The sequence below is a fragment of the Scomber scombrus genome, chromosome 3, assembly GCF_963691925.1.
Source record: "Scomber scombrus chromosome 3, fScoSco1.1, whole genome shotgun sequence".
NCBI lineage: Eukaryota > Metazoa > Chordata > Actinopteri > Scombriformes > Scombridae > Scomber > Scomber scombrus.
Window position 1 is genome coordinate 30684686 of NC_084972.1, and position 27420 is coordinate 30712105.

General features: G+C 38.1%; 1 protein-coding gene and 1 long non-coding RNA gene across 2 annotated transcripts in view; one reads left to right on the forward strand and one right to left on the reverse strand.

Annotated features, from left to right (window-relative positions):
* The window catches only part of pmepa1 (prostate transmembrane protein, androgen induced 1), a 55538-nt gene extending 35319 nt beyond the window's left edge, over positions 1–20219 (reverse strand). The window contains exon 1 of the mRNA XM_062416522.1: positions 20049–20219. Within this exon, the coding sequence (XP_062272506.1) occupies positions 20049–20145 (97 nt within the window). The 5' untranslated portion in view covers positions 20146–20219. The remainder of the gene's footprint in view (positions 1–20048) is intronic.
* LOC134004709 (uncharacterized) overlaps positions 1–27420 on the forward strand; it is a 478899-nt gene that overhangs the window by 322524 nt on the left and 128955 nt on the right. The window lies entirely within an intron of this gene.

Sequence of the window (27420 nt, forward strand, 5' to 3'; positions counted from 1 at the left end):
AGCTATTGCAGTGTGACTGTAATTTGATATAATTGTTTTCTAGCAGCTAAAAACAGCTAAAAAATCAGTTAAAGCTGCAAAAACGAACAAACTGTACATACGAATCAAACGTTAAACTCTTGTCGTGGATCCATTTGTGCAGAATTTAGCAGAATAAAATAAAAAATGAAATGAAAAAAAATCAATATTTCCCAAATCTCAGTTGTAGTTGAAGGTCTTCAGATGACTCAACACTTTCACATCGAGCTAAAAGTTGAAAACAAGCAAAACATATTCAAGGTGACCTGTTATGCTCAAACTGCAGGTGTGTGTGTGTGTGTGTGTGTGTGTGTGTGTGTGTGTGTGTGTGTGTGTGTGTGTGTGTGTGTGTGTGTGTGTGTGTCTTACATAAGAGACAGCGGGAGTCAGATCTAGTGTGTGAGAGTACATGTATGTGTGTGTGTGCCAGTGTGTGTTTGTGTGTGTGTGCGTGTAAGCCAGACATGATGTTCCTGTCCAAACATTGTTTTGTTGCCAAACCAAAACCAGCCCAGCCGGTCTTTACACACACACACACACACACACACACACACACACACACACACACACACACACACACACACACACACCTGGCTAGACACAACAATGTCTGAATACTTTGAATGTTTGGCTGAACCTATGTGTGTGTTTATGTGTGTGTTTATGTGTGTGTGTGTGTGTGTGTGTGTGTGTGTGTGTGTGTGTGTGTGTGTGTGTGTGTGTCTGTCTGAGAAAATCAATTCCACATTAACAAACAATAGTAATGAATATAAAGCAGAACATCATCTAGCTGCAGCTTTACAGTTCATGTGAATTTGTGCATAAAACAACTGTCAACTTGATGACTTACAAACATCCACAGCGTGCGTGTTAAAATGTGTGTGCGTGATATCAACAGGCTGTTTTCACTGAAAGCTCCACACATCAATATGTTTTATTAATTAATACAATGTGGGAACAATATGTGGAAGGGCTCGATTTCAGGCTTCTTTTAGCTCATAGTTTTGGTGTTGGAGCACATTTACTGTAGCAGCTTAATAGCCAGATGTTTTGTGAATTCTGTGGGGGGGGGGCACAAACATGACTCCAATGTTAAGATAGCTTTGTTCAGTGTCTGCTGGATATGTAAATATATGACTGTTTGATAACACGTTCACTGTAACGACTTTATAAAGTGATTAATAGGTATGTGTTTGAGTTCTTCGGCCTCCTAGTGGCCAACAAATAAATGAATGCAACTTTAAAAACAGTCAGAATTTGAATTGTTATCAACCAGCTGTTTGTATGTTGTTAACTCAGAGGCAGAATAAAGTCATTTATCATCATTTCATAATAGACCAGTGATTCCCAGCCTCTAAAAAATCCTTTAAATCAGTTAACATGAGAAGGAAAACTGCTCATAATTCATATCCGAGTTATATTACAAAGAATGAAATCATGGCGACCTCTCCTCACATCGACACAACAGCGAGTCCGACAACTTCATTACAGATGCTTATTAAGTGAACAGGTGAATAATGGATATATTTTAAAGGGTCACAAGACAAAAAACATTGCTGTGAACAACTGTAATAGATCAAATAAAATGGAAGAATAATGATATATGATGATAATATCTGAGTGGGTGTGATGATGATGATGATAATGATAAGAAGAAGGAGAAGAAGGAGAATAATAAGAAGAATATGAAGAGGAATACGACAATGAAGAATACAAAGAAGAAGAATATGAAGAAGAATATGAAGAACAATGTAATGAAAAAGAATACAACGATGAAGGAGAAGAATATGAAGAATAGGACGAAGAAGAAGAAAATGAAGAAGAAGAACACAAGGAAGAATACGAAGAACAATGCAAAAAATATGAAGAATCTGAAGAAGAATATGAAGAAGAATACAAAGAAGAAGAATAATGGTTATCAGTACTTCAGATCAAAGCATGAGATGAACATTGAATACTTTATAATTAAAAGTGTCTCAACCCTCAGAAGTCTGTAAGGTTACCACCACGCTGAGCCTACAAACACAAACACATGTGACTGTTTTAATGCTTCCTGTGTGTCACCAGTCTTATGCCCTTGAGAAAGGCACTGTAGCCTCACCTGCTCTCAGCACACACACACACACACACACACACACACACACACACACACACACACACACACACACACACACACACACACACACACAGTAGCTCAGAGGCGGCTCGGCTGCTTTGAAAATATCTTTTCTTCCTCGGAAGACTCAAATCAGCCCAGATCTCCACCTGATCTCCGCGCATGAATCGACTCGCCTTCACTTTTGTGCGTTACTTTAGACAAAACAAACCTCCGCAGGAACCCAAACAAGATCGCTCAGACAAAGACGTGCAAAGGAAAGTAAGAAAGGAAACACAGAAAGAGAGAAGGGGGGGAGGTTGGTGAAACTGTCCCACGTAGTTTCATGCTAGATTTGGTTTGAATTGTCAAGTCAAGTCAACTTTTAACACGTAAAATCTGTCAACACATACCTGGAAATGCTGTTTCTCTGCATTTAAAAGGAGCAAAGCAAGTTTCCAAGTATGTTTACAGCTGATAGTGACTTACGTTGTTAAGAGGGCTGCAACTTACATTTATTTTCATTATCTTTTATTCTGTCAATTATTTTCTTGAATAATTGATTAGTATTTTGTTCTATAATAAGATAGGTTGGTTATATGTCCTGTTGCATTTCAATGAGAAGCAACATCATATCTCATCTCTAAATATCTATTATAATTGTGGTTTCTTAATGGTTTTTATGATATATTATTTTACATTGTTTTATATAAATATATATATATGTATTGTCTGGTTGATGGACCAAATATGGTGTCACCCATGTCATTTATTAGATACTCGACTCGCCTCTCTGCCTGTCTGGGATAACGATTGGCCTGAAGTCACATGACCATGTACCCAACCCATCTTGGTAGAAACCCCACTGGCTGATACATATCTGGATGCACATAATTTGTTAGTTTCTGTATATTTCTTTTACCTTTTTTCTGCTTTTTAAATACTGCTTGTACTGTGTTTTGATGATGATGACCCAGATGAAGGCCGCAAGCTGAAACACGTTGGTCTATTAATAAAGTTGTTCTTGTTGTGTTGCTGGAGCGTTGACTTTTTTTCTCTTCTCCATGCACCTTGAAAGTAGGTGAAGTTGTGCCCGAAACCTCTATCCTGTTTCTTTGTCTATAAAATGTTGTTTTGTCCCAAACAACAGTCCACAATCCAAAGATATTTAATTTACTTTAATAGAAGATTAAAGACAACAATCACAGTTGAAAAGTTCGAATCGGAGACTTCAAACAAAATCGATTAATTTGACTAATCGTTGCTCTCTAGGCGTCAACATTTCTCCGCAAGTGTCGGTGTCACAAACGTAGTAATGAAGGCTTAAGTGATGGATGGATGGATGACAAACAAGCTGGGAAACTGGCTCGGTGCCTCGGAGCACAAAACGATATGGGCCTCATATATATGAGTGCGTGCCAGCTGGCAAGAACTTCTCTCTCTTCGCCGAACGAGGTGTGGGAGGTTGTTAGGCACAATGCGAGCAGCGAACGCGTTTCTGACGTTGCCAAGAATCTGTCGGCTTTTATCAAGAAACACGATGGCTCACGGGTAACTTCCTGTAACGAGACATCCTCGCTGTCCCGACCGTAAGAGACCCAAAAACAACGCTTAAGTTCCCAAAACGTTCTAAATTGATTAGTCTTCTTCTGCTGACTTTGATGCTGTGCTCAAAGCAACATTTGATACAGGTGGAGGCCCAAAGAATTCAAATCTCCGGAGGCTAAAAATAAATAATTAACTAAAAGCACAAAGCTTGATGTGACACCTGTATCTGATCACAGTTGCAAGGCTTAAATGCCATTTTTTTCTTTTTCTTTTTTACTTCTCTATTTTTGGCCTTGATGTGGTCACACCTTCCAGTCATGATCAGGTCCTGTGGTCCCCCACCCATGCAAACGTGGATTGTCCATTCAGAGTCACAACAATGGCTTTAAAAGAGTCAAAATGAGTAAGTTTGGGTGACATAAAGACACCACAGGTTCTTATTTATACAGTGTAAAGTTAAAGGGGCATTGCACACTAATAAACATGTCTGTAAATGTGACAGTTTAACCACATTGGCTCATTTCCACCTGCGGGTCCCGGGGCAGGTGTAATAACAGTTACCAGACAAATAAATACGTTAAACAGGAATAGCAACAATACGAGTAGCAAAGCCGACTTCTTAACAACACATGAATGTATACATATAAACAGAAACATGACACATTAAAAAAACAAACAAAGCGGGATTCAGGTTATTTAAACAGGTCAGACTTGATTTAAATTAATTTTAAATGAATGATGTGTGTCACAGCATCTGATATGGGTTGGCAGACTGTTGAGGGTGTGAACACAATGTATTATCACCGTTTGAATTGTTAATGATGAATTTCCCTCCACGAAGAAACATTATCATTCATGTGGAGTCATGTTGGTGTCCGATTCACCTCTCGAGGTGCCTGCATCCAGAAAAGGTGTGGATACCTGTGCAGAAACACTCACTCCACCTCTATACTTTAAATTACAGTCTGCAGATGGAGAGTAAATATCAGCTGTAATGGTCAAATATGTGTGAGAAACAGACAATGCATGCACCTTGTCCACACTAAGCTACACTAATTTATAGCTTTCTTTGAGTGCATAACAAAAATAACGATTACTTCCATCGTCTATTAGTCTAACAACTATTTTTACGCTTAATAGGAAAGTCAGAAAATAGAAAAAAATGCCCATCACAGGCTCCTGGAAAAGCTTAAAACACAAAGATATTAAACTACTGAGTACATCAGTTTTTCCCATCTAGAAGAGGTAGGGAAAAAAGGCTATTTCAGATGTATTTTTATTTATACACTCTGCAGACTGTTCAGTATTTGGGTGTGACCGTGTCAGCTTAGCGCGGACAGAAAGCCAAAGTGAAGAAGATAAAAGACGTGTTTGTCAGATTTAGCTGGCTTAAGTGTGGCCACAGCTGATGAAATGGGAATAATTAAAAAGTGCCACAAATGTCACTGTAACTATGGTTACGTCAACGAATGGTATTACTGTAATAAAATGTTATTATGATGTATGTGTGTGTGTGTGTGTGTGTGTGTGTGTGTGTGTGTGTGTGTGTGTGTGTGTGTGTGTATGTCTGTGTGTGCATGCTTTTTACCTCTGTAATGTGCATATAAAGTTGACTACAGTGTCTGTGTGCTCCTGCTGCTATGTCTAGACACACTGTAGTCTAGCCTCCCTGTGTGTGTGTGTGTTTGTGTGTGTGTGTGTGTGTGTATATGTCACAGAGGGTGGGGGTTGTTGTTGTTGTTGAGGTGGAGCTCGGTGTGTGTGTCGGGTTTCTATAGTCAGATACACTCGTGCATTGTGCCTGTGTGTGTTTGAATAGTTGAATATATAATGATGATTATTGGTAATATAAACAGAGAGGCGGAGACTGTGTGTGTGTGTGTGTGTGTGTGTGTGCATGCGTACGTGTGTGTGAGAGTTTTTGGATGCAAATGATGTGGTCCCAGCTGTTTCCTATGGGCCACAAGGCAATGTGGGACAGACATAGTCCTCCCTACAAGCCTGTGTTTGTGTGTGTGTGTGTGTGTGTGTGCGTGTGTGTGTGTGTGTGTGTGTGTGTGTGTGTGTGTGTGTGTGTGTGTGTGTGTGTGTGTGTGTGTGTGTTAGCGTGTATGCGTAGGGGTCAAGACCACGGTCATGAGCGTCTATGTCATGCCTGGGGGGGGTTGAGGGTGGCGGAGAGTGTGTGTACGTTTTCCAGACTTGAGTGTCTATTGTCTAGACTCGTTCTCGCAGTCGGGACCAGACCAGCTGACTGAGTGACGTTGTCTCAGACTGAAGTCTGCTTTATTTCAAAAAAAGCATGTCAGGGACAGCTTGTAACACGCCGTGATGTAAGAAAAACACATGTGTGTCACTGTGTCCTGAACATGTCGGCATAACATTATAAGATTATCTGCACATTTAGAGAAAATTGTCTTTTATGCCACGATGCTCCGTCACTTACAACACGTCATTGCAGCATCAAAACGTCAGAAGAGAACAAAATGAGCATTGTGTATTGAATAGTGTGAAAATAGTGTGAATGAATCCTTAGTCGGATTATCAGGCTTGATATTTTGTCATCTAAATGACCTAAAAACTTAACTTTTATAACTTTACAATGTTCTTTACAATGTGCTTTAAGTTTTTCATTTACCACTGATTCAATTAGAAGTTTGCTATTTTGTTAAATGAAAAAAGAGTTAAAAAAGGTACCAAAAAAGTATTATAATAGCACAGATATAGAGCATTTTCAAATAATGCACAGTGTTGTTAAAATACAGACTCAACCTGCATGTTTGATATATTTGGAGCTGGTGTAACTTCTCCAAGACTGATCTGAAACTGATTGATTAACTACAACATGCCTCCAAATCAGTGTATCCATGATAATCCAGCCAATCAGCTCTCAATCTATCAGCTGATATATTTACAGTCAGTATAGTCAGCAGGTAATATTTGATGGATTTGAAGAGACAAAATAAGCTGTAACACTTCATCAAAGGCCTCATAATGAGATATTTCTGCACTCGAAACTGATATAATCAATATAATCAATACATTCAGTGAGTGTGTGTTGAGTTTAAAGCTTGCAGAGTCACATTTGTGTCTCTTAAAGAGTGTGTTAAGCTCTCCATGTAATGAAAATGGAAGTTATAAAGTCATCTGTAGTGAAATATTACTGAATAATACACACACACACAAACACACACACACATAAACAAAGCCTCCTCCACTGTGACAATGAACCTTTCACCCCTCCCCCTCCTTCTTCTTCTTCTGACCTGACCCTTGACCTTTGCCCTTCCAGACTTCTTTGGATCACGTCACGTCACCCCCTCGCTGACACCCCCCCCCCCCCCTCGCAGATGCTGAGCAACGTTCATATGCAAAAAATGTCCCGACACCCACAAACATTTGCATGCATACATCTGAATATCTGAATTTTTAAAACGGACACATGTGTGGACTGAATCACTTACAGAGGTCTGTTTAGAGATACTAACATAAATATATATATATACATTTGTTTTAAAGGCTACATTTCTTCCCTGTATCATCAAAAATGCCTCTTTCACCTTTAATTAGAAATATTAAATGAAGTTAATTTAAAAAAAAAAAAGGAGTAACAGATCGTCCTTTATGCAGATAAAGAGCAAAAGGAACTAAAAAAGTAATTATTCTTAAATGTTAAGAGTGTCAAATAAAACTGCTTTAATTTGTTCATCCACCTACTTCATACACATAACATTTCGGTTCGGACTAATTCATGAAGGAGGATATAAAAGTGTGCAACAGAGCATTGCGGTTTAGACTAATTCATGTCAGACTACATACAGACTGTAGTGACCCTAATCTTGGCTCACTAGGACTAGCAGACGCTTTTTTTATACTTTTTAAGGGAGTGTAAACGGATTAAATTGGACAATGTCTCGTGGCTCAGAGTATTTAATGAAAGCCAACCGTAAAATTACACCAAATGACACGTCGGGTCGGCGTTTAACTGTAGAAGAGCAGAGAGCCAAAACAGTGTTTATTCCTGGCTCAGACTAAATAATGAAACACAAGTTACAATATAGGTCCACGTCACCGGCTGACGTTTTAAAGAAATGGCAGTTTTACCCCGGCTTAGACTAATTAATGGTCACTCTTTTTGACATGCTATAAACAAGAGACTACATTTAGGTCAGACAGTAAAAGCAACATGAAAGGGAGCGAAAAAAACTTTAAGAATTTCAACACACATCTTTTTTTTTTTTTTTTTTTTTACATATTGCTGAGGTAAAAAGTGCAGAAATCCAGAGTGTTGGTGAGTCATATAAAGACTATAAAGAAGAAAAAGTAAGTTTTTGACTGAGGATTTAAAGAAATATTTAAACTTTTGGCAAAATAATCTGTTAAAATAAGACGTAAGACATTAAAATATACTTCCTTTCTTCCAACATTCAACCTTTCATCCACAATCTATTCCACATTAGCAGATTAAACTACTTTATAATGTTATAAAGCCAATTTAAATGTATTTTTTAATGTAATCAGATGCTTCTATGAGCATTTAAAAACACTAATTAATGACAGACATACACAAGCTACAACTGGATGTATTTAGAGGACCAGACAGCCATAACAGGCTTTTTCTTTTCTTTTTCTTTTTTAATTTTCTCAGCCTCAGACTAATTAATGAAAAACAAGAGACCATCTTTTCCACATTGCTGCATGACAGTGTATGCATTTAGCTGGCAGACAGCCATTGCCTTTATTTATAGCGCAGCCTCTCGGCCCCTCAGACGCTCTCTGTATGGATTTATTCACACTTGCGAGACAGACATATAGGGGGCTCGGCTTTGACTTCAGACTAATTAATGGGACAAAGTGGGTCCAGCTGACTACGAGGGCCTCAGCTGAAACATCGTCTTGTATGCAGATCATATGCAGAAAATGCACACAAACACACACACATCACCCCCCCCTCCTCCCAAAGTGACTATGACCTTGACCTGTAGACCCCCACACGCTGCATGCATCTACATATATGCATGATGAGACCCTGTTGATGACTTTTTATTGTGTTTGTGTTTGTGTGTGTATATGTGTGTGTGTGTGTGTGTTTGTGTGTGTGTGTGTGTTGTGGGAGTCTAGACCAAGAAACAATGAACAGCTGAGAGCTTGAATGAAAGGCGAGAAAGATGCAGTAAGCGAGAAAGATACATGTAAGCAACAACAACAAAATGTAAGTAAGGTTGCAACTGACAGTTATTTTCATTCTTGAAGAACTTGCCAATTATTTATTATATTGATTTGTATAAAATATTTGAAAAATGGTGAAAACTGTCAATCTGTTTTTCCCAAAGCCAAAAGTTGACGTCCCCAAAATGTGTTCTTTTGTCCTGACCAACAGTCCGTAACCCAAAGATGTTCATTTTAACATCATAGAGGACAAAAGAGACCAGAAAACATTCATATAAGAAGCTGGAATCTGAGAATTTGAACATTTTATTCTTAAAAAAAAAAGAAAAAAGACTCAAAACAACAATTACCAAAATAGTTGGCATTAATTGATTCATGTAAGGGAATTACATACCACAAAGAATAAGCTATGACAAAGTGACTTAACCCTCCCCTTAACTCCAAAATGAGGTATCATTTCATTTAAATGAAGCCTATTGACCATCATGTCCAAAACAATATGTATAAACCTTGTGGTAATCAGTAGGAATGAAGTTGACTAAAAGGGTCTAACACAGAATGATAATTTATAGCGTCAGCTTTAAAAACAGTCAAACCAGACAGGGTCAGTTTTGACCCAGGAGGGCAAATGACAGGAAGACAACAGGCGGGTTGAAACACCTGGACAGGGACAGGAAACGGCAAACGCCTCTTCCCTCCATCAACACCTATTGTCAACGAGCCTTTGAGCAGAGCAATGAACGTCAAGCTATTCCACAGAGACTGTGGTTGTACTGGGCAGCTCCCAGTATCCTGTGTTATATGGGGAACTGGGTTGAACCAAGAGGATACAGGTTTTTTTTTTAACTTTATTGGTGAAATAATGTGACTGAGGAGGTGAGTGGATGGCAGAGTGAGAAGAGAAGCCACACAAGACTTGTTGTAAGGAGGTGAGATTCATCATGGTGGCACCTAGCTGCTGAAAGAATCAATATTACAACTGTTGACTTCTTTGGACTTTAAATTTTTGTATTTCACAAGTCATTTTTGGCACAGTGGAGGGACTAGAAGCAAACAGACCTAGAAGCGTTCATCAATCACCACCACAACCGCTGCGAAATGGATAACCTCCCCCCCAAGCAAGAATCAAACCCAATCAAACGGTAAAAGATGTCATCTAAGTACACTATAGCCAACAGGAATAGAGTTCAGTGTACGAACTCTTCATTAACAATCAACTTGACTTACTGGTAACACTTAACAACGAGATAAAAGACCTTTGCTCGAGCCTGGAATTCACCCACAACCACATTGGACGGTTAAAGGAGTCAAATGACTCCCTCCAACTGGATATGCAAACTATAGAAGCATGCCAGATAAGCAGCATCCCTGAACAACCATCTGATAACCCAGAGTCAACTTCTCGTCAGTCATTCGGGGACAAATTACTCTCTGTTTATCGTACGTGAGGATTAAAGTGACTCCTGTTCTGGGTTGATGCCAGCTGTCAATCACAGGAAAATTTTAAAAAACCCACAAAAAATGCGGAGTGTGATCCAAATAACCCAGAGTTTGACATTAACAATGGCTCAATGCTTCTTTGTGGCCACCAAATATTCCATGTAGGCCTCTTATGGACCCCAAATTGTATCCCCGTACTGCGTGCCTTCACGTTATAGCTCCACAAACATCCCAATTCCATTTAAGCCTTTTAGTTCAAACACTACCGGTTGCCAGCTAGCTACTGATATAACAGAGCTACTCAAATATGGGTTTACTAAGTCTACTCAAACTGCTAACGTCATCCTTACAGAAGAACCAGAAACACCAATTTAGGGTTTCCTTTACTTGCTTTTACGTCCATTGCTTGGGCTCATAAACTTGAACTGGTTTCTCCTGATGCACTAAAAGCTAATCCACCAATCAATGATGTCAAAAGAGGTCTTGAATGGCATTTAAAGACCTGCTATGACTACCGTCAAAGCATGTAAAGATGTGCAGAATGATGCAGAGGCAAAAAAAAAAAGGCCTCAAACTTGTCAATCTGGCAGGCACACACTGGCTTTCTCGTCTTCAAAGAGCTCTCACTGCTTCAGGCAACAGCTTCAGGCCTTTCTGAGCATGAAGCAGAAGCAAACAGTGCAGACATGATCGGGAGGGTTTGTTGGAAAAGCTACGAGTCTCCTGCACTGCACTGTCACATCTGAGCTTAAATATGCAAGATGACGCCACAACACTAAGTGACATCCATCGGGCTCTGGAGAAGACTTATCTCTCGAGTTTTTTAAACCAGGGTGCATTTTCTTTTTTAAAAGGAGGCTCATGGAGGAGGTTTTTTGTGGGCAGGTGCGACTGGTTGGCTGTGAGGATGGAAAGCTTGAAGTATGAAGAGTACGGAGAACACCTGCCAAATAACCAAAGAGGATTTGGCAGCGTATGGCAATCACCACATCACCACACACTGCCAACACTGTGCTTAGAAAAAGAAATGAGGAAGTACAAGAGGAGTGAATGGATTTAAAAGCAACCAACAGTTCACACTTGAAGCCTTTTCTACTGCGTTTAGTAATGTTTTTTTATTGCAGCCATGAATGACTCAGGCTATAATGAAAAAAGATAGACTGTGAACTAAGAGACGGTGAGAAAATGTCTGTATCATATGTGTAAAAAGAGCTCAAGTGTTCAATTTAAATGAATATATGTGTCTTTTTTCATTTACTATAAGAGCCACAGTTAAGGAAAGCTGTGTTAAGTTGTACTTTCTGCATTGCTTTGACTCAAGTTGGCATTTGGCCCACAAAAAAGGCACTTTGACCATCAAATTTATGGGTTAAGTTGCCCCGAAGGTGTTTAAAAATAGTAGCATCTATCCTTTTAACCTCTTTTCTTGGCAAAAAAAGGCAAATTTAAAACGATATTCTTGATATAATAGTACAAATCCTCCTCTAACTGACTATCACAACATATCACAGCATCACATAACACGCACACAGAAATACACAGACAGAAAATTAATGGACAAAAAGGAGAGACTAACACATGTGCATGCAGGCGCTCGTGCACACACACACACACACACACACAGTACCGAGACAGCCAGACAGAGAGGTTTACATAATAAGTCTAGCAGCCCAGCCAGAACAGACTCAATCATTTAATTTCCATGATTCACTGAGTGAGAGCGAAAGAGAGAGAGAGAGAGACAGAGACAGAAAGAAAGGAAAGAAAGAAAGAAAGGAAGAAAGAAAAAGCAATCAACGGGAACTAAAAGGTAGAGACAAGAAGAGATAAACATCGCCTAATAATAACTGTCGGCCATGTTTGAAAAATATATATGACAGGAATTAACTCGTATTTCATTTTGTTGTGTTTTCTCTCCTCCTTTAGGCCACAGTCACGCCACTGAAAGCGTTATCTGATTATTTTACCAACATAAACAGACAATAATACCACAAATAAAACCAGCATGGACAAAACAAAACACTAATGAAGTTGACTGTTGTGTTTTTTATGTCCTCGCTCCCACTGTTCCAGCTAAGCTACGATGAGTTATCTGTTTTAAATGGTGTAAAAATTGCTTCTTTTGTGGATTTCACAGCGAAAAAATGGGGATTAAAGACGCCTCCGGTTGTAATTTTGCACCATAAATATGCTGTCAGAACTGTAATTGGAGAAAAAAAATGCTGTTTTCTGCTTTTTTATTATTAGTAGACATCAGCTCTGTCACATGGGAGCTTAAAACAGGATGTGGAGGAGTTTTTTTTTTGGTACATAATGACACATGACGATGACTGAGTGACACATGATGAAAAAAATGACTGATTCAAAATGTGAGAGTGACTTTTTTTAAAAATAGAGATATAGGAAATGATGTTGACTGCCAGTGCTTTAGCTCAGATAACTCAAATAATCGTGATCTTAATGTGAAGCTGAGATGACGTACTAAGAGATAAAGACGTCTGCAGTTCATTTCACATATAAAGTAGCTTTAAATATGTGCTGAAAATGATCTCATGCAACTTTAATGTCGCCTAAGCAAGAACAGGAATGACTATATACATGTCACTGTATCATAATAACTTAAAAAACTGATGAAATTATGACACAAACCACATAATTCATGATTCGGATTGATAAAATATCCTTTTTTTGAACCCTTAATGGATTTGATAAAAGGTATGAAAGGTATCAGCATGAGAAAGTACGTTAGTCAGTTATTTTCTTGATTGATCTATAAGTTCAGGGGTTCAGGGGCTAACCAGGGTAACCCTAGATGGTTTATTATAGTAAAGTAATAATATGTATTATATATTATTTATAGGTTATCATGCTGTGGTTTGACTGGTCTGGCCCACTCAAGTTAGCCTGTCACAATAGCTGCTTTTGTTGGACTGATATAATGATAATATAATAGCATAATAATGCAATTTGTGTGTGTGGGGGCTTCTGTAAAAAAAAAACAGACTGCCATTATGGGCCGGGACAGAGTCATTTACCTTTAATTCCATATAAGCGGCGGCGCTTGCACAGTGAGGAATGGAGGCAACTACTCGCTCAGCCAATGTGAGATGAATAGCCTCTTAGCTGCTAATGTGCAGTGTGGCAATACTGAGGTAAAAAATGATCAGTTATGTCAATGTATCATATGATCCATAGTCCATAGTCCATATAAAGACATGTTGATGTTAATTATTACATTGTTGTATGATAAGTCGATAATTATTGTGACAGGTCAACACTCAAATTGGGCCGTATGTGGCCTCTGTATTAGCTGTTTGGTCGACAAAAAAATGTCAAAAATGTTTGAAAAATGTCGCTCAAATCCTCAAAGACTCAACCTAACCTGCCTTGTTTTGGCCCCACCAACAGTTCAACAGTCCAAAGGTATTCACTTTACTATCACAGAAACTACATAAACCAGATAAAGAACAATAAATCACATTTTAAAAGCTGGAGCCAGACAATAATGGCACTTTTTCTTAACCCTCACATACTGTTCAAAGTCTAATTTGACTTCTTTTTTTTCATTTGAGAGAAGAAATATGTAACTTTTTAGCCAGAAATTTGACGACTTATCTTCATGTGACACAGATTATACAAAAATGGAAATATTTTAAAAACATTCTAAAAATGTTTTTGTGCCACTGATACAAAGAATGACACACAAAATGATGTATAGAGACTAATTATGATTGGATATTGAGAAAAGCCTGAATATGAACAGTATGTAAAGGTTAAAAAAATCACTTGCAGCTCTAAATACAAGAACTCTGTCTTCATATTTTAGTCCTATGTGATCAGGTAGAGGTTCAATGTCTGGTTCATAGGTTCATGGGTCGTTGGTGTGGGGATCAAACTCAGGATTTAGCGGTTACAGGACGGTGTCGACCAGAAAAGACGGCCAGCGGCCGCAGCCGCAGCCGCAGCAGCAGCTTGTCCTTCCTGTGCTCGACACCGCCGTCTGTCTGCTCAGGAACACACTGAGTCTTTTTTCCTCGAATTCAATAACCAAAATAAATACAAGTACCCTCCAGCTGAACTCACACACACACACACACACACACACACACACACACACACACACACACACACACACACACACACACACACACACACACACACACACACGATGGATAACATTTATGTTGGCTTTACAGACAGACTGTGGAGGTGTTGATGCTGAGAAGGCCAGACATGTAGTAACAAATGTACAGGGAAACCAAGCTGCTGGTAGGAAATGATTCTTACAAGCTGATACCAGCAATGACTTCACCGCACACACACACACACACACATTCACACGCACACACACACACACACACACACACAGGCACACACGCACGGCTAGCCTCTGAGTAATGCTGATGTCATGTGCTTTGACTACCAATGTCTGCCGCTCAGAACAGATGTGTTTTTGCATATGTGTCTGCGTGTATGTGTGTGTGTGTGTGTGTGTGTGTGTGTGTGTGTGTGTGTGTGTGTGTGTGTGTGTGTGTGTGTATGCGTGCGTGTGTGCGTGCGTGCGTGCTATTGTGCGCCAGAGGGTGTAACAGGTATACTGTATGTAACCCTACAATTACAACTTTACAGATCCAGATGAGAGAGAGAGAGAGAGAGAGAGAGAGAGAGAGAGAGAGAGAGAGAGAGAGAGAGAGAGAGAGAGAGAGAGAGAGAGAGAGAGGATGTGCTGGAATGAGTCAGGGTCTCTCTGATGCTCCTTTTTCAAGTCTGCATTCATGTAAAAAAAAATTCAAATGAACATACTTAAAATCCAGCTGTTACAGGTGCACTGGGTGGCCTGTCCACACCAATACTTAACAGCATACTAACAGCATTAGTACGGCTTTCAGGAATCGCCCTCTTACTAGGAAGCAATAAACCAGGATGACTCAGCTAGCGTTATATTAGCTTTGAAGTCGTTAACTTGATATTCTGCTTTGTATTCCTGGATTAAAACACTCATTATAAATCTTTTAAAAAATATATATTTGTCAGCTTTGTTTCTTCATTTTTTGTTGTTAATCACATATCAAACGGAATTTTTTGCTTTTGGCTTTGAAGAAGTTTAAAACCCATTAAGTTTAACTGTATGAGACCCTGTGAAAAGGCAATAAGGGAAGTTTTCTGTCATTGAGAGGAAGATAACGTACTGAAACTAAATTAAGTTTGTTTTTCAAGCTTACTGTATCACACCATAGCTGTCAAACATCACTTAAAGGATTGGTTAAGATAAGATAAGATATTCATTTATTAGTCGCACGATGGGGAAATTTCCATTATTGTATAAAAAAAATGGAAGAGCATCAATAGAAAGAATAAAGAATAATAAATAATTAAATAGTAAGTACACAAACAATAAAATAACAAAGAATAGTAGTAAAATATGTAGTAAAAAAAAAGTCACATAATGTACAAAAGTGTGATAATACACCTGAGTTTGATATTGATATTGTTATTGCATGGATTTTAAAGTGAAAAATATAAATATTGAACTGAAGTAATAGTACAAATGAGTCATTTTGTTATTGTTAATTTCCTATGTGGTGCTGCCAATGTTGAAAAATAACCTCACTACTGTGGAAATTTACCTCTGAAGTTGGAAGTCAGAGTTGGGAATGATGCCACATCTGAGTTCAAGAGTTCAGAAAAGCAGTTGTAGCCATTGTTAGCCACTGACAGCAGCGTTTTGCTGTGTTTTTTCCAAACATTCCTGCTATGTGGGATGAACGGGAAGGCTCGGAACAATTGACTTGCGAGCAATTCAGCAAGGTTGTATGATAAATGTGTTAAATATCATTCACATTAACATTATCATCCATTAAACTGAGGGACAATAACACTGAACGATCGACTCTGGCTGATGTGAGGCGTTCATGTTTGCTCGGTTTTCAGGCACTTTTGTATCAATAATGCTGTGCTCCATTTATCTTGGAAGGTGGAAGTCAGCGTTGGGAATGACATCACATCCGAGTTCAAGAGGTCAGAAAACCAGCTGTAGCCATTGTTAGCGACTGATAGCAAAACCAGATGATAAAAAACACATTTCACACCGTAGCAACACGTCCACAGATAGAAGTTGGACACTGCTGTAAAGTACGACTGATTTAATGAGACACGAATGAGACAGAAGTCCTAATAAACAGGATATTAGTACAACTCTCACACTGTTTATGTTGATGAGCGGGGCAGCTATCTCGGATTTCGAGATCAGGGTTAGAAAGGTTCTTCCGACTTTCAGAGTCAAAAATCTGACTTGAGGAGGCGTTCAAGTTAAACTCAGAATTTTTGACTTCCGAGTAAGGAAATATTGAATTTATGAATTCTGTATCGAGGCAGATATTTTAAAACTAACTGAATGGACAGATACGACTAGATAAAATATGTTTCATTGTGTTTTTTCTGTTTAACCTCAACAACAAAAACCATATCAGATGTCTGCTATTATTACATTTGTGTCTATTTTAAAGTTTCTCTTCAAAGTGAAAAGAAAACGTAGGGAAGTCCTGTTTTCCCTCTCATGTCTCCATCGTTCCTTTGATCCCCACATCTCAGCTGTGTAACATGGATTATACCGTGTTGTGCTTTCTTCCTCCGTGTCTTTCATCTTCGCTGTCACACTCGGCTGCGTACCGCTCAGTACAGCTGAAACAGCTTAAAACATAATCGTGAGGCCGATGCATCATTAAGTTTTCAGGATCCAAACCCAAACTCTCAAATCAACCCAGACAGACTTTTTCCATTTACCAGAGTATCGCTCTCTCTCTCTCTTTCTCTCTATCTCTGTTTCTCTGTTTTCTTTTTCTATCCTTCTATTTCGCTTCTTTCTTCTTTGGCTTTCTCTATATTTGACACATTCCTTTTTCTTTTGTTTTTTTTTCTTCATTCTAACAAAGTTTTGACAGCTTCCTCTCTTCTCTCTGCCTTCTCTTTCTTCTCTTTCTGTCTGCCTCTGTGGTTTTATCTGTTTCCCTCCCTCTGTCGTCCAGACTAAACATCACGTCTGTTCTCAGACGGAGGAATTGTCTCTCTGTGTGTGTGTGTGTGTGTGTGTGTGTGTGTGTGTGTCTCTCTCTCTGCGTGCTTTCTTATCTTCGTCTTTCTGATACAAGTCCAGACAGCGATCTGGATTATACTGATTGATTTCTATATTAAAACAACTATTAACATTACTACTTTTAAGACAGATGTGGAGATACTTTTGTCTACTTTTGGTCTGGTGCTGTTTTCGTGGGTTCGTTACATCCAATTAACAGAAATCTTAATGCTACAGCAAACAATTACATTTCAGATTATGCTTCAAACTTGTATAAAAACAGTATAAAAAAGATCATTTCCTGTTTCAAAACCAAAGAAATGTGTTTTTTTTGTACCAGTTTGGTGTGAACTTCACCTTCACCCCCCCCCGTCCAACACCTTTGGGATGAACTGGAACGCAGACTGCAGCAGCTGACCTCGCTGTAACTCTCACTATACGGCTGAATGGGAGCTAAATTCCTGCTTCCAGTTTTTCGAAATCTGGTGGAAAGCGTTCCCAGGAGGGTGGAGGCTGTTATAGCAGCGGATCATGAATGCCCTTTGTTCCACCTCATAGGGGTGTAACGTACAGGTGTCTGCATACTTTTGGTCGTGCTGTTGCTACTGTTGTAATAACTACAACAGCTTATGTTAATACTTGTATTGTTGGTACTTCAGGTAGTATTACCACTAAAAACACTACTCATAAGTAGACTCATACTCACACTGTTACTAATACTCGTTAATACCAAGATAAGTTGGTATTTAATTGGGTTTGGCAAGGCTCAATGTGCATTTTTTAATAATTTAATGGATTATTTGACCAATTGTTTGGTTTAGAAAGTGTCAAATTGCGATAAAAAGCTTGTTTTGTCCGAGCTGCGATAATAAGTTGATTCATCGATGGACAGAAATTAAATCTAAAAAAACATTTTGATCATTTTTAAGTTGTTTTCTTTCTGGTTCAAGCCTTTCAATAGTAAGATTTTCTTCTTTTCTTTATCTCATGTGATAATAAACTGAATATTTTTGGATTCTGGGCCGTTTGTCAGACAAGATATTCAAAAAATGTCAAGGAACTGGGACTTTTTGAGTATTTTCTGGCATTTTATACACCGAACCTTTTAAACAACTCATGCAAATCATCAAGTTTATGCTTAGTTGCAGCACAAATTCTGCTTATTATCATATAGGACAAAGTAAAGCAGCAAATCCTCATAACTGAGATGCTGCACATTATTTTCCTATAGATATAACATATCAATAAATCGTCTGCATCATTTCAGCTATACTACTACGACTGCTACTACAGCTTTACTATTACTACTACTACTAAAATGTATATTATAATGTACTATATGGACTGAGAGGAGTGCAGCGAAGCTACGATTCGGAGTATTTGTAGCATCCATATTGTCTTCTAAACACTTGAATGCTGCAATGCTTCAATCAGGCTGCTCTGAGTCAGACTGGGTGACCTCAGCTGGACACACACACACACACACACACACACACACACACACGGGCATAAACACACAACTTTCATCTTTAAATGATCTTACAGCACACTGTGACACTGTATACATTATCAGCATGGGTGTCCATAACTTGTATATGCTTTGTACCTCTTTGCTTAACAAAACAATGATACACACACACACACACACACACACACACACACACACACACACACACACACACACACACAAGGTATAATCAAACACATACACGTAATCAAACACATACACATACAGACGCACACATTGAGGGATTTCCTGGATGCGACCACACACACACACACACACACACACACACACACACACACACACACACACATAAAAAAGGGCAGGCAGACGGCTAGACAGACGTCTGGCTTGGCTCGGATGACGAAGCGATGACAAAACTTAAAATCTGCCCCTTTTCCACCGAGCAAACCCACCTTTTGCCCCGATATCCCGCTTCTACTGTCATCTACTGTAACTTTCTACCAGTTTTAACACACTTTAAAGTCTCAGAAAAAGCTCAAAGCGATCACATCAAAAAAAAAAAAAGCAGACAACGCCAACAGCTCAGTGAAACTATACAACCGAAAAAAAATCTCAGCATCTGTCAAAACTTAACAGGCTTCTTAATGGCGAACAAAATGGGTCAAAAACAGCCTTAAAATTGCATTAAAAATCAAGCTTTACATCATTCAAGCTCTACAGGAAAGACATGAGAAGTGTAGCGTTTCGGTTCAAGTTCAAAATCAATCACATATAGGAGGAAAAAAAGAAAGAAAGGAAGAAAGAAAGGAAGGAAAGGTACGACTTAACATCTTTTTTAATTAAGTTAACTAGTTTAAGACAAGCTGTGAACATTATAACATCTACAGGAGACGCAGAAAGTGGTTTAAAAAGCACATTATTAAACATATCATAAGAAAAAAGCTCATTTAAAGACATTTTCATGTTTTTAAAAGGACTGTGAACAGATGTCAATTAACTCAACTACAACTATAAAAACAAATGGTGAGTGTTAAGACATCACAACCTTTAAAAAATATCACTAAATTAAAGAAGTTACACATACATTTCCTTCCTTTTTTAAGTAGTTTTGACTCTTTTAAGTATCAATAAACTATGAAGCGACTATTTCAAACATGTTTTTTTTTTAAAGAAGAGGAAGAGGGAAAGACAAGTGAATTAAAAGCATTTAAAGGAAAATAAATGTAAGTAGTACTCACTGATTTCCATGCTCTGGAGCGAGGTGTACCGCTTGCAGTTACAAGTACAGGAGACATTGGCGGCGGTGGCGTTTAAAACACCCATCAAGTTCAACATTTAGCAGCTCCTGAAACCAGACATGAATGCTCCCAGACGAGGAAGACGAGGGGAGAAAGAGAAGAGAGGGAAGGGTGCTGTGGCTTTCTTTTTTCTTTTTTTCTTTTTTTTTTTTTGGGGTTGTTTTTTAAAAGAGAGAGAGAGAAGAGGATCGGAAGAAGGAGAGGAGAGACCACAAAAACCACCACACCAAACTCACTCTCTCTCTCTTTCTCTCTCTTTCTCTCTTCCTCTCTCTCTCTCCACACACAAAAAAAAGAGAGAGAAAGAAAAATCCTCCCTTTTTGCTCTCCAGCCTCCTCTCCTTTTTCCTCTCTTTTTTCCTTTCCCCCTTTCCCTTCCTCTCCGGTCCGGCCGTCCTCCTCCTCCTCTCTTAGTCTCCGGTTTCTCCTCCTCTTCCTCTCTCTCCGAAAATCTATCTGTCTCTGTCTGTCTTATCTATCGGCGTACCGGAGAAGAAGAAGAAGGAGAAGAAGTATTTATATATATGTGTGTCGGTACAGCTGAGTTCGCTATTTATTATAAAAAATAAAAATGTAGTTTAAATGTTCCGGTTCAGTCCTGTTAGAAATCAGCTTTTAATGGATCCGTGTTTTCAGCCCAGTGACCGGCGACTAAACTGCAAACGGACTGACTGTCTGGTCCTCTCTCTCTCTCTCTCTCTCTCTCTCTCTCTCTCTCTCTCTCTCTCTCTCTCTCTCTCTCTCTCTCTCTCTCGCTCGCGCTCGCGCTCTCTCTCTCTCTCTCTCTCGCTCGCTCGCTCGCGCTGTGACACGGTTAGTGTCTGCTCTGCTCTGCTCTGTCTCCCATTTCCAATTTCCACTTGCTATTTTGGCACATCACATGAAACAGGTCTGCCAAGGAAAGGAAAGGCACAGACAGATAGGACAAGGCAAGGGCTGCAGACTGAAGGGGAGAAAAAGAAAAAGAATCAAAGAAACACCAAAAAAAGACAAGTCTGTTTTATTTATATGCCCCCCTCCAAAAAATAAAAAAAAATACCACCATATCACAGCCAGGGGTCTAAACTATATTCACATAGTCTGGGTGAGTGAAGGATTTCTGCTCTTGATTTAACAAATTGTGTGCACTAATTACTGTTTTTTGATCCCAGGATGCCTAATTTGTGCTCTCAAATTACAGTTTGTCTCACTTGCTGAGACACAATTATTGAAATTATGATCCTTCCCCCCCTAAAATCTTCACAAACTTAAAACATCAGTGTCAGAACCATATAATCTTACAGTTACACTTCACTTTGTGCTCTGAAGTCAAACAAAAGCCATCAAATGTAACATATTTACATGATCAACACAATATAAAGTGGATATTGGCCTATCACAGACTTTTTTTAGCAGCATTTTCTGTATATTTAATAATGTTTCTTAACTTACTTAGTTATATACTTGTTTATATATATATATATATATATATATATATATATATATATATATACAGATGTTTTTTTAATTGATAGTTATTTATAATGATTAAATTCCCAGTGACGGTTACTATTTAAGTGCACCAATGTCATTTTATACAGATATATAAAATATAAAATATTATGCCTCCATTATATATCTTTGTCACAAGTGTTTGATAAACACATTTGAGGGATCATTACAAAAAGTGTGTTAATGTATTCAACCCTAATAATTTGTGCTCTCTTGTATTTGTGCTCTTGAATTCACAGATTGTTTGTACAAATGATTGTTTTTGGATCCCAGGATGCCTAATTTGTGCTCTCAAATTACAGTTTTTCCTCACTTGCTAAGACATAATTATTGAAATTATGCTCCATTTCCCCCTAAAATACAAACACATAACTGCAAAACATCAATGTGAAAACCATGTAATCTTACATTTGAACCAAACTTTGCCTTCTTAGGTCGCACAAAACCCATCAAATACACATACAGTACAAAATAAGCATTAAACAGTGGTGAGATCAAGTTAAAACACTACAATAAATACCTTTAAATAGATAATAGCACTTATAGTTTTCCCCCCAGAATGACCCCTTTACACGATAAACACAATATAATGTAATTCCTTAATGTGCTAAGTGAGTGAAAATGTAAATGCACTGTAAAAAATATCCAACTGATAGAGATAGAGACCATAAACCAATGAAAACACATTTATTCTGCCTCAGGTCTTTTTGGATCCATTATTCCCCCAAAAATAAATGAACTGCCCCACGTTAACCCCTGTTATCTATCTTCCCATGAGGTTCTGATTGGTGTGTGAACAGTGTTTTTTTAACTCTTATACTGTTTCCACCTGGAGGATTGTGTGTTAATTGGGTTCAAGCTGTGATGACTTGAGTTAATGATATTGAACGTCAAAATGAGCATGAGTCCAAATGGGGAGGGAGGGAAGGGGGGGGGGGGAGTAGTGTTTATAGTTTGGGGGGAAATTGGTCCGTCTATTGGGAGATGGCGTCACGGTTTGGGATGTTTAGTTAATAGGCTCGGTTATAGTGTGTAAGCAATTGAGGGAAAAAATGAATAAATTGTGCACAAATGACTAGTTTGTGCTCACAAATTAAGATGTAAATGTGCAAATTACTTATTCATGCCCTCGAGTAACTCAACCTGTGCTACTGAAAATGTGTCCTCGAGAACAGAGCTGATTATTTTCATTATTAATTAATCTGCTCAATTATAAAAAATGTCAAGAAAATGGTTAAAAAATGTCAATCACCATCCCATAAAGCCCAACATGCAACATAATATATTTTGTTAGGTTCCCAACCAACTAACAATCTTAAAGCTAAAGCTACCAAATTTACTATCATAGAAGGTAAATATTCATATTTAAGAAGCTGATGGATTATGACAATAGTTTGCAATTAATTTTCTGTCAATCAACTAATAATAATAATATAAATGTATAAATTCTGCACATAAATAGCTTCTTCATGCTCAAACATGAAGAAAATGTTCACAGATTTCTAATTAATGGTCTCAGGTTGATTAATTTGTGATTTACTGCTGATTTATGCTCTCTAATACTTCTTACATGCACATTTATTACTTCAACTGTCCTCATTTTTTAAGATAACATGGATGTGGCAAAAAAAAAAAGATAATAATAGTAAGTTGTACTACAGCTCAACGGCTGCTTACAAGCATTTTCTGCAGCTTTCAACCTTCCTTCAACATAGACAAGGGTTATAATCTCTCTCTCAAGTGACCACAGATCCATATTTGATGACAACTATAAGCAAAGTCCATCCACTGACAAAAGACTGGCGTGTGATGGGGTTGAAAGCTCTGGAAAAAACCTCTAAATTGAACTTTAAGTTGCATAAAAAATACTTCTCCTACACTAATAACACTAAATATAATTTGCTGAGTTCACTTACTCGCCTTTTTCATGGAAGCTTTTAGCTACAATATCAGCAAATGGATCTAACCACAACAAATGAGTTTTTTTCCTCCCATCACATCAGACTCCATCTTTTTCCATGTTTAGCTCATTTTCTTTTAAGCTATTTCACATTACTTAAACCCCATTTCTGAAGTATATTATTATATTTTAGATATTTGATTATGTTTTTTCTCAGATAATCATAACAGTGAACTGTCTACACATGAAAACATTGCATATTATATCATTACTCAATGTGTTATAAGCCCCCTCCCTCACTTCAGTTAAACATGCGTCACTGGCATACAGGCAAAAAACCTTATTAACAACATTTTATAACAGTGGACACATGTATCCTTGACATTAAGCAAAATATAACCTTTTAAAATATTAATCATCCCGAAAGTGCTATAACAGCTTACTCAAAATGTTTAATGTGTGTAAGTGTGTGTGTGTGTGTGTGTGTGTGTGTGTGTGTGTGTGTGTGTGTGTGTGTGTGTGTGTGTGTGTGTGTGTGTGTGTGTGTGTGTGTGTGTGTGTGTGCGCAGGGGTACAGACAGAGCCAGACAGCATTGCGTCATCCCCCCCCTGATTGACAGGCCCAAGGGACCAATGGGGCGAGACTGTAACAGCATGTCTCATCTGAGTCAACTTTCTAATTAGGTCTCCTCAAATTTATACCTGCATGTTAAAGTGGTTTTATAGGCCAGCTGGACTCACCAAAGCCCTAATCACGTACAGAAAATAATACACTACCAGAATTCATTGCTCAGCGTGTACAGTAAAAAAAACAGCTTAAAAAATATCAGACTTTTGCAAAGAAAGCAGCTGATTACATCTTAAAATCTGCTGAAAATCTGATCAAAAGAGACTGAGAACTGAGCAGGAATCAGCTCAGCTTTGCTCAAAGGCATTGTGACAGCTGCTGGAATCAAACCTGTGACCTTTAAGGTGCAGAACAACCATTTGACCCACATTAATCCATCAGTTTTGTTGGTAAATGAAATTATCAATAATTAAAGGGTCAGTTCAAACTAATTATTTAAAAAAAATATCAGTGTTCATTATGTTGTACCTTCAGAGGAAAGTACTGTAGCTCATAATGAAAAGAGAGTAATCTGGATAATGTCTTTTGAGAGATATATTGCCTTTTATTTTTAGATAAGATTTCATTTTTTGGATATCTTGAGCAACATGAAGAAATCTCTAAGAGTGCTTTTTTCTGTAATTTGTGTAAAACTGATAATTTTACACATTTAGTTTAGTTTGAATTTCCAGAATTAAACAGACAGAAAATCAGTTCATCCAGACTATCATTGATCTTTCAGACAAACTTTACTACAATAATAATGTCAGCCTGTTTTACCATTCATTTCAATAGGAATGTATATTGGTTTTATATTGATCAGCTCAAAATACTATAGGGCCTCTGCTGCCCCCTGCTGGACTCCAGCGACACTGACTCATCTGACACCTTCAGGCCTGTTAAGAGGTTGGACAAAAAAATGGTAGCGCCTGTGCAGTCTTTGCTTTATGAGGATATTTAGTATCCCTCTTACAGTCACCATCAGGTACTGGACTGTCTATAGTTTGATATTGGGTCATCTCTTAAATGATAATGGTTGAACGTATTATATCACACAGTGTGCTCGAGGCTCTACGATGAACTCTAGAGATAAAACTCTTGTGATTGCAGAGGGCTTAAGGCTTAAATCTGGTTTTACCTCCCAGACTACATTCACTCATCATGATGAAAAATGTAAAAATGAAATGATGTGACGATACACAGTGTACACTACTACTCAAAGAGTCAAAAGACACCAAGCAACGCAACACCGGTGGAAGCGGAGAGAGGTTCAACTTTATGCAAACATGTAAAACTACTTCAGAAATAGAAGAGAGGCAGACTGTTGTGGTCAACGGCTTCCCAATTCTCTACAATAAAACTTTAATGAGCTATTTTAAAACTTTAATAAAAATTAACTATGCATGGAAAAACCATCACTCAGGAAATGCACTAATACTTTGGCGGGTGTCAGTAAAGTGGCAGCACGAGATAGAGACTGACTGTCACTTTCTGTCTGTATGTATGACTGGTTTGATGTTATCAGGGAGGGTCATTTAAGATGATTTAAACACTTTTACACCACACAGTGTATTATTACAGATAGATGTGCTTAATGAATGACAGAACTCAAGGTAAAGGGTCAGTAGAGTTGCAGGGGAGCAGTCAAAGAAGCCATACATTTGGTATTAACAGTAAATGTTGGAGGAACGTTGATTAAGTATCCCTATCAATCACTTTGCATGTATTTAACAGGTACTGCATGTGGCTATAATAACACTACATAAAAAACTAGCATGCTAAAATTAATTTATTATGCTAAATTAATGTTTTACCACTCAAAGAAATGTTGCAGAAATTCATTTTTTACATTGCATTCATGGGAATTACCATGTTAATATTTGTTGGCATACTAAAATAGCTTGTTAAAAATGTTTTAGCATATTTTAAATAGTCATCAAACATGTGGAAAAATGTCTCAAACAAGGTCAGATCAGAAGAATCTTAATTTATCTGTCTCCTCTGACCCATTTCTAAAAGATGATTACTAATTCATACAGGAACATGTCTGATCCGACGCCCCTATCGGCTACATGAAATCACTTGACATTTGCTTGGCTGATTCATTTTTCTCATTTAGAGGTTGTTTCTTTATTCGCCAATAAAGCCTCTGCACACATATAATAATAAGAATTCATTAAGATGCCTTAAGGGTTATATTTAATTAAACAACTTTAATTCAGATAACTATCTCTGATGTAGAAAACTGTAACCAGAAGGTGACTCTGTTATTACTCATTTAGCCTGGACAGGATTCTCACAGAAACATTGGTGCATGATGTTAAATTAATTGTCTCTGAGCGTTCAAAACACACAGCTTGTTTATTTTTATTTTTTATGTAGTAAAGCCATTCAGAGAGAGCTCATGAGTTTGTATGTGATGTCTTTTGAAGGCTTTGGCACAGCAGGCCGAGACATTGATAGTCGAGCTGGCTGGCGGCGGTGAGTCAGTTTACAAAGGGGCTGAGTCACCAAAACGGACACCCAGGTGTGGTCATTCTCAGTCTCTTTCTCTTTTTATTGCACCCTTCCTTTGAAGACTGAAGTGGATGAATCATTGGTCTGAGGACTTGCTCTATCTCTGCTTCGTCTGACTCTCTTTGAGAGTGAGTGTACAGTATCGATTTATCACTGTCTTTCTAGGAGTTCAAACTGAAAAATGGCACCGTGTTAAAAACGAAAGAGCTACGCTGGTGAGGGCTTGTTGTTTCAGGAACCTGTGAGACGATGAAATACAATACAGGAAGGGAAGTTTGGGGTAATATCGGATGCCAAAACACTGCACAATGGTTTATGACACTATGACACAGGATTTTACAACTCTGGGAATTCTCCATGATTGTGAGATAAGTTCGTGTAAGTTCATGTTGAGAAGGAATATGCAGTCATCCGTATTCGTTTGAAACCCTGTTCCCTAAAAATTACATTTATATGGTAATAAATGGTGAAGACAAATACATTTTGGAGGGAAACATAATTGCTGTCTGGACTATGGTGAGTGTCTGGTTAGTGGGAGTACAAATCAGAGAAGTTTAATGAGGTTTACACTTAATCCTTACCATGTGCAATACAGTTTAGGCTACCGAAATGTCATTTTTCAAGGCGACTTGTAATGTTTTTTGTGATTTTCTGTTATTTATTTAATATTATGATGGTAAAAGGTCAAAATGTTGAGTTTAATATATGTAGAAATACTTCCTGCAAGTCAAAAACCAATGAGAAGTTGACATTTAAAGTAAATACAGAGGAAAAACTAGTGAAATCCTACAACTATA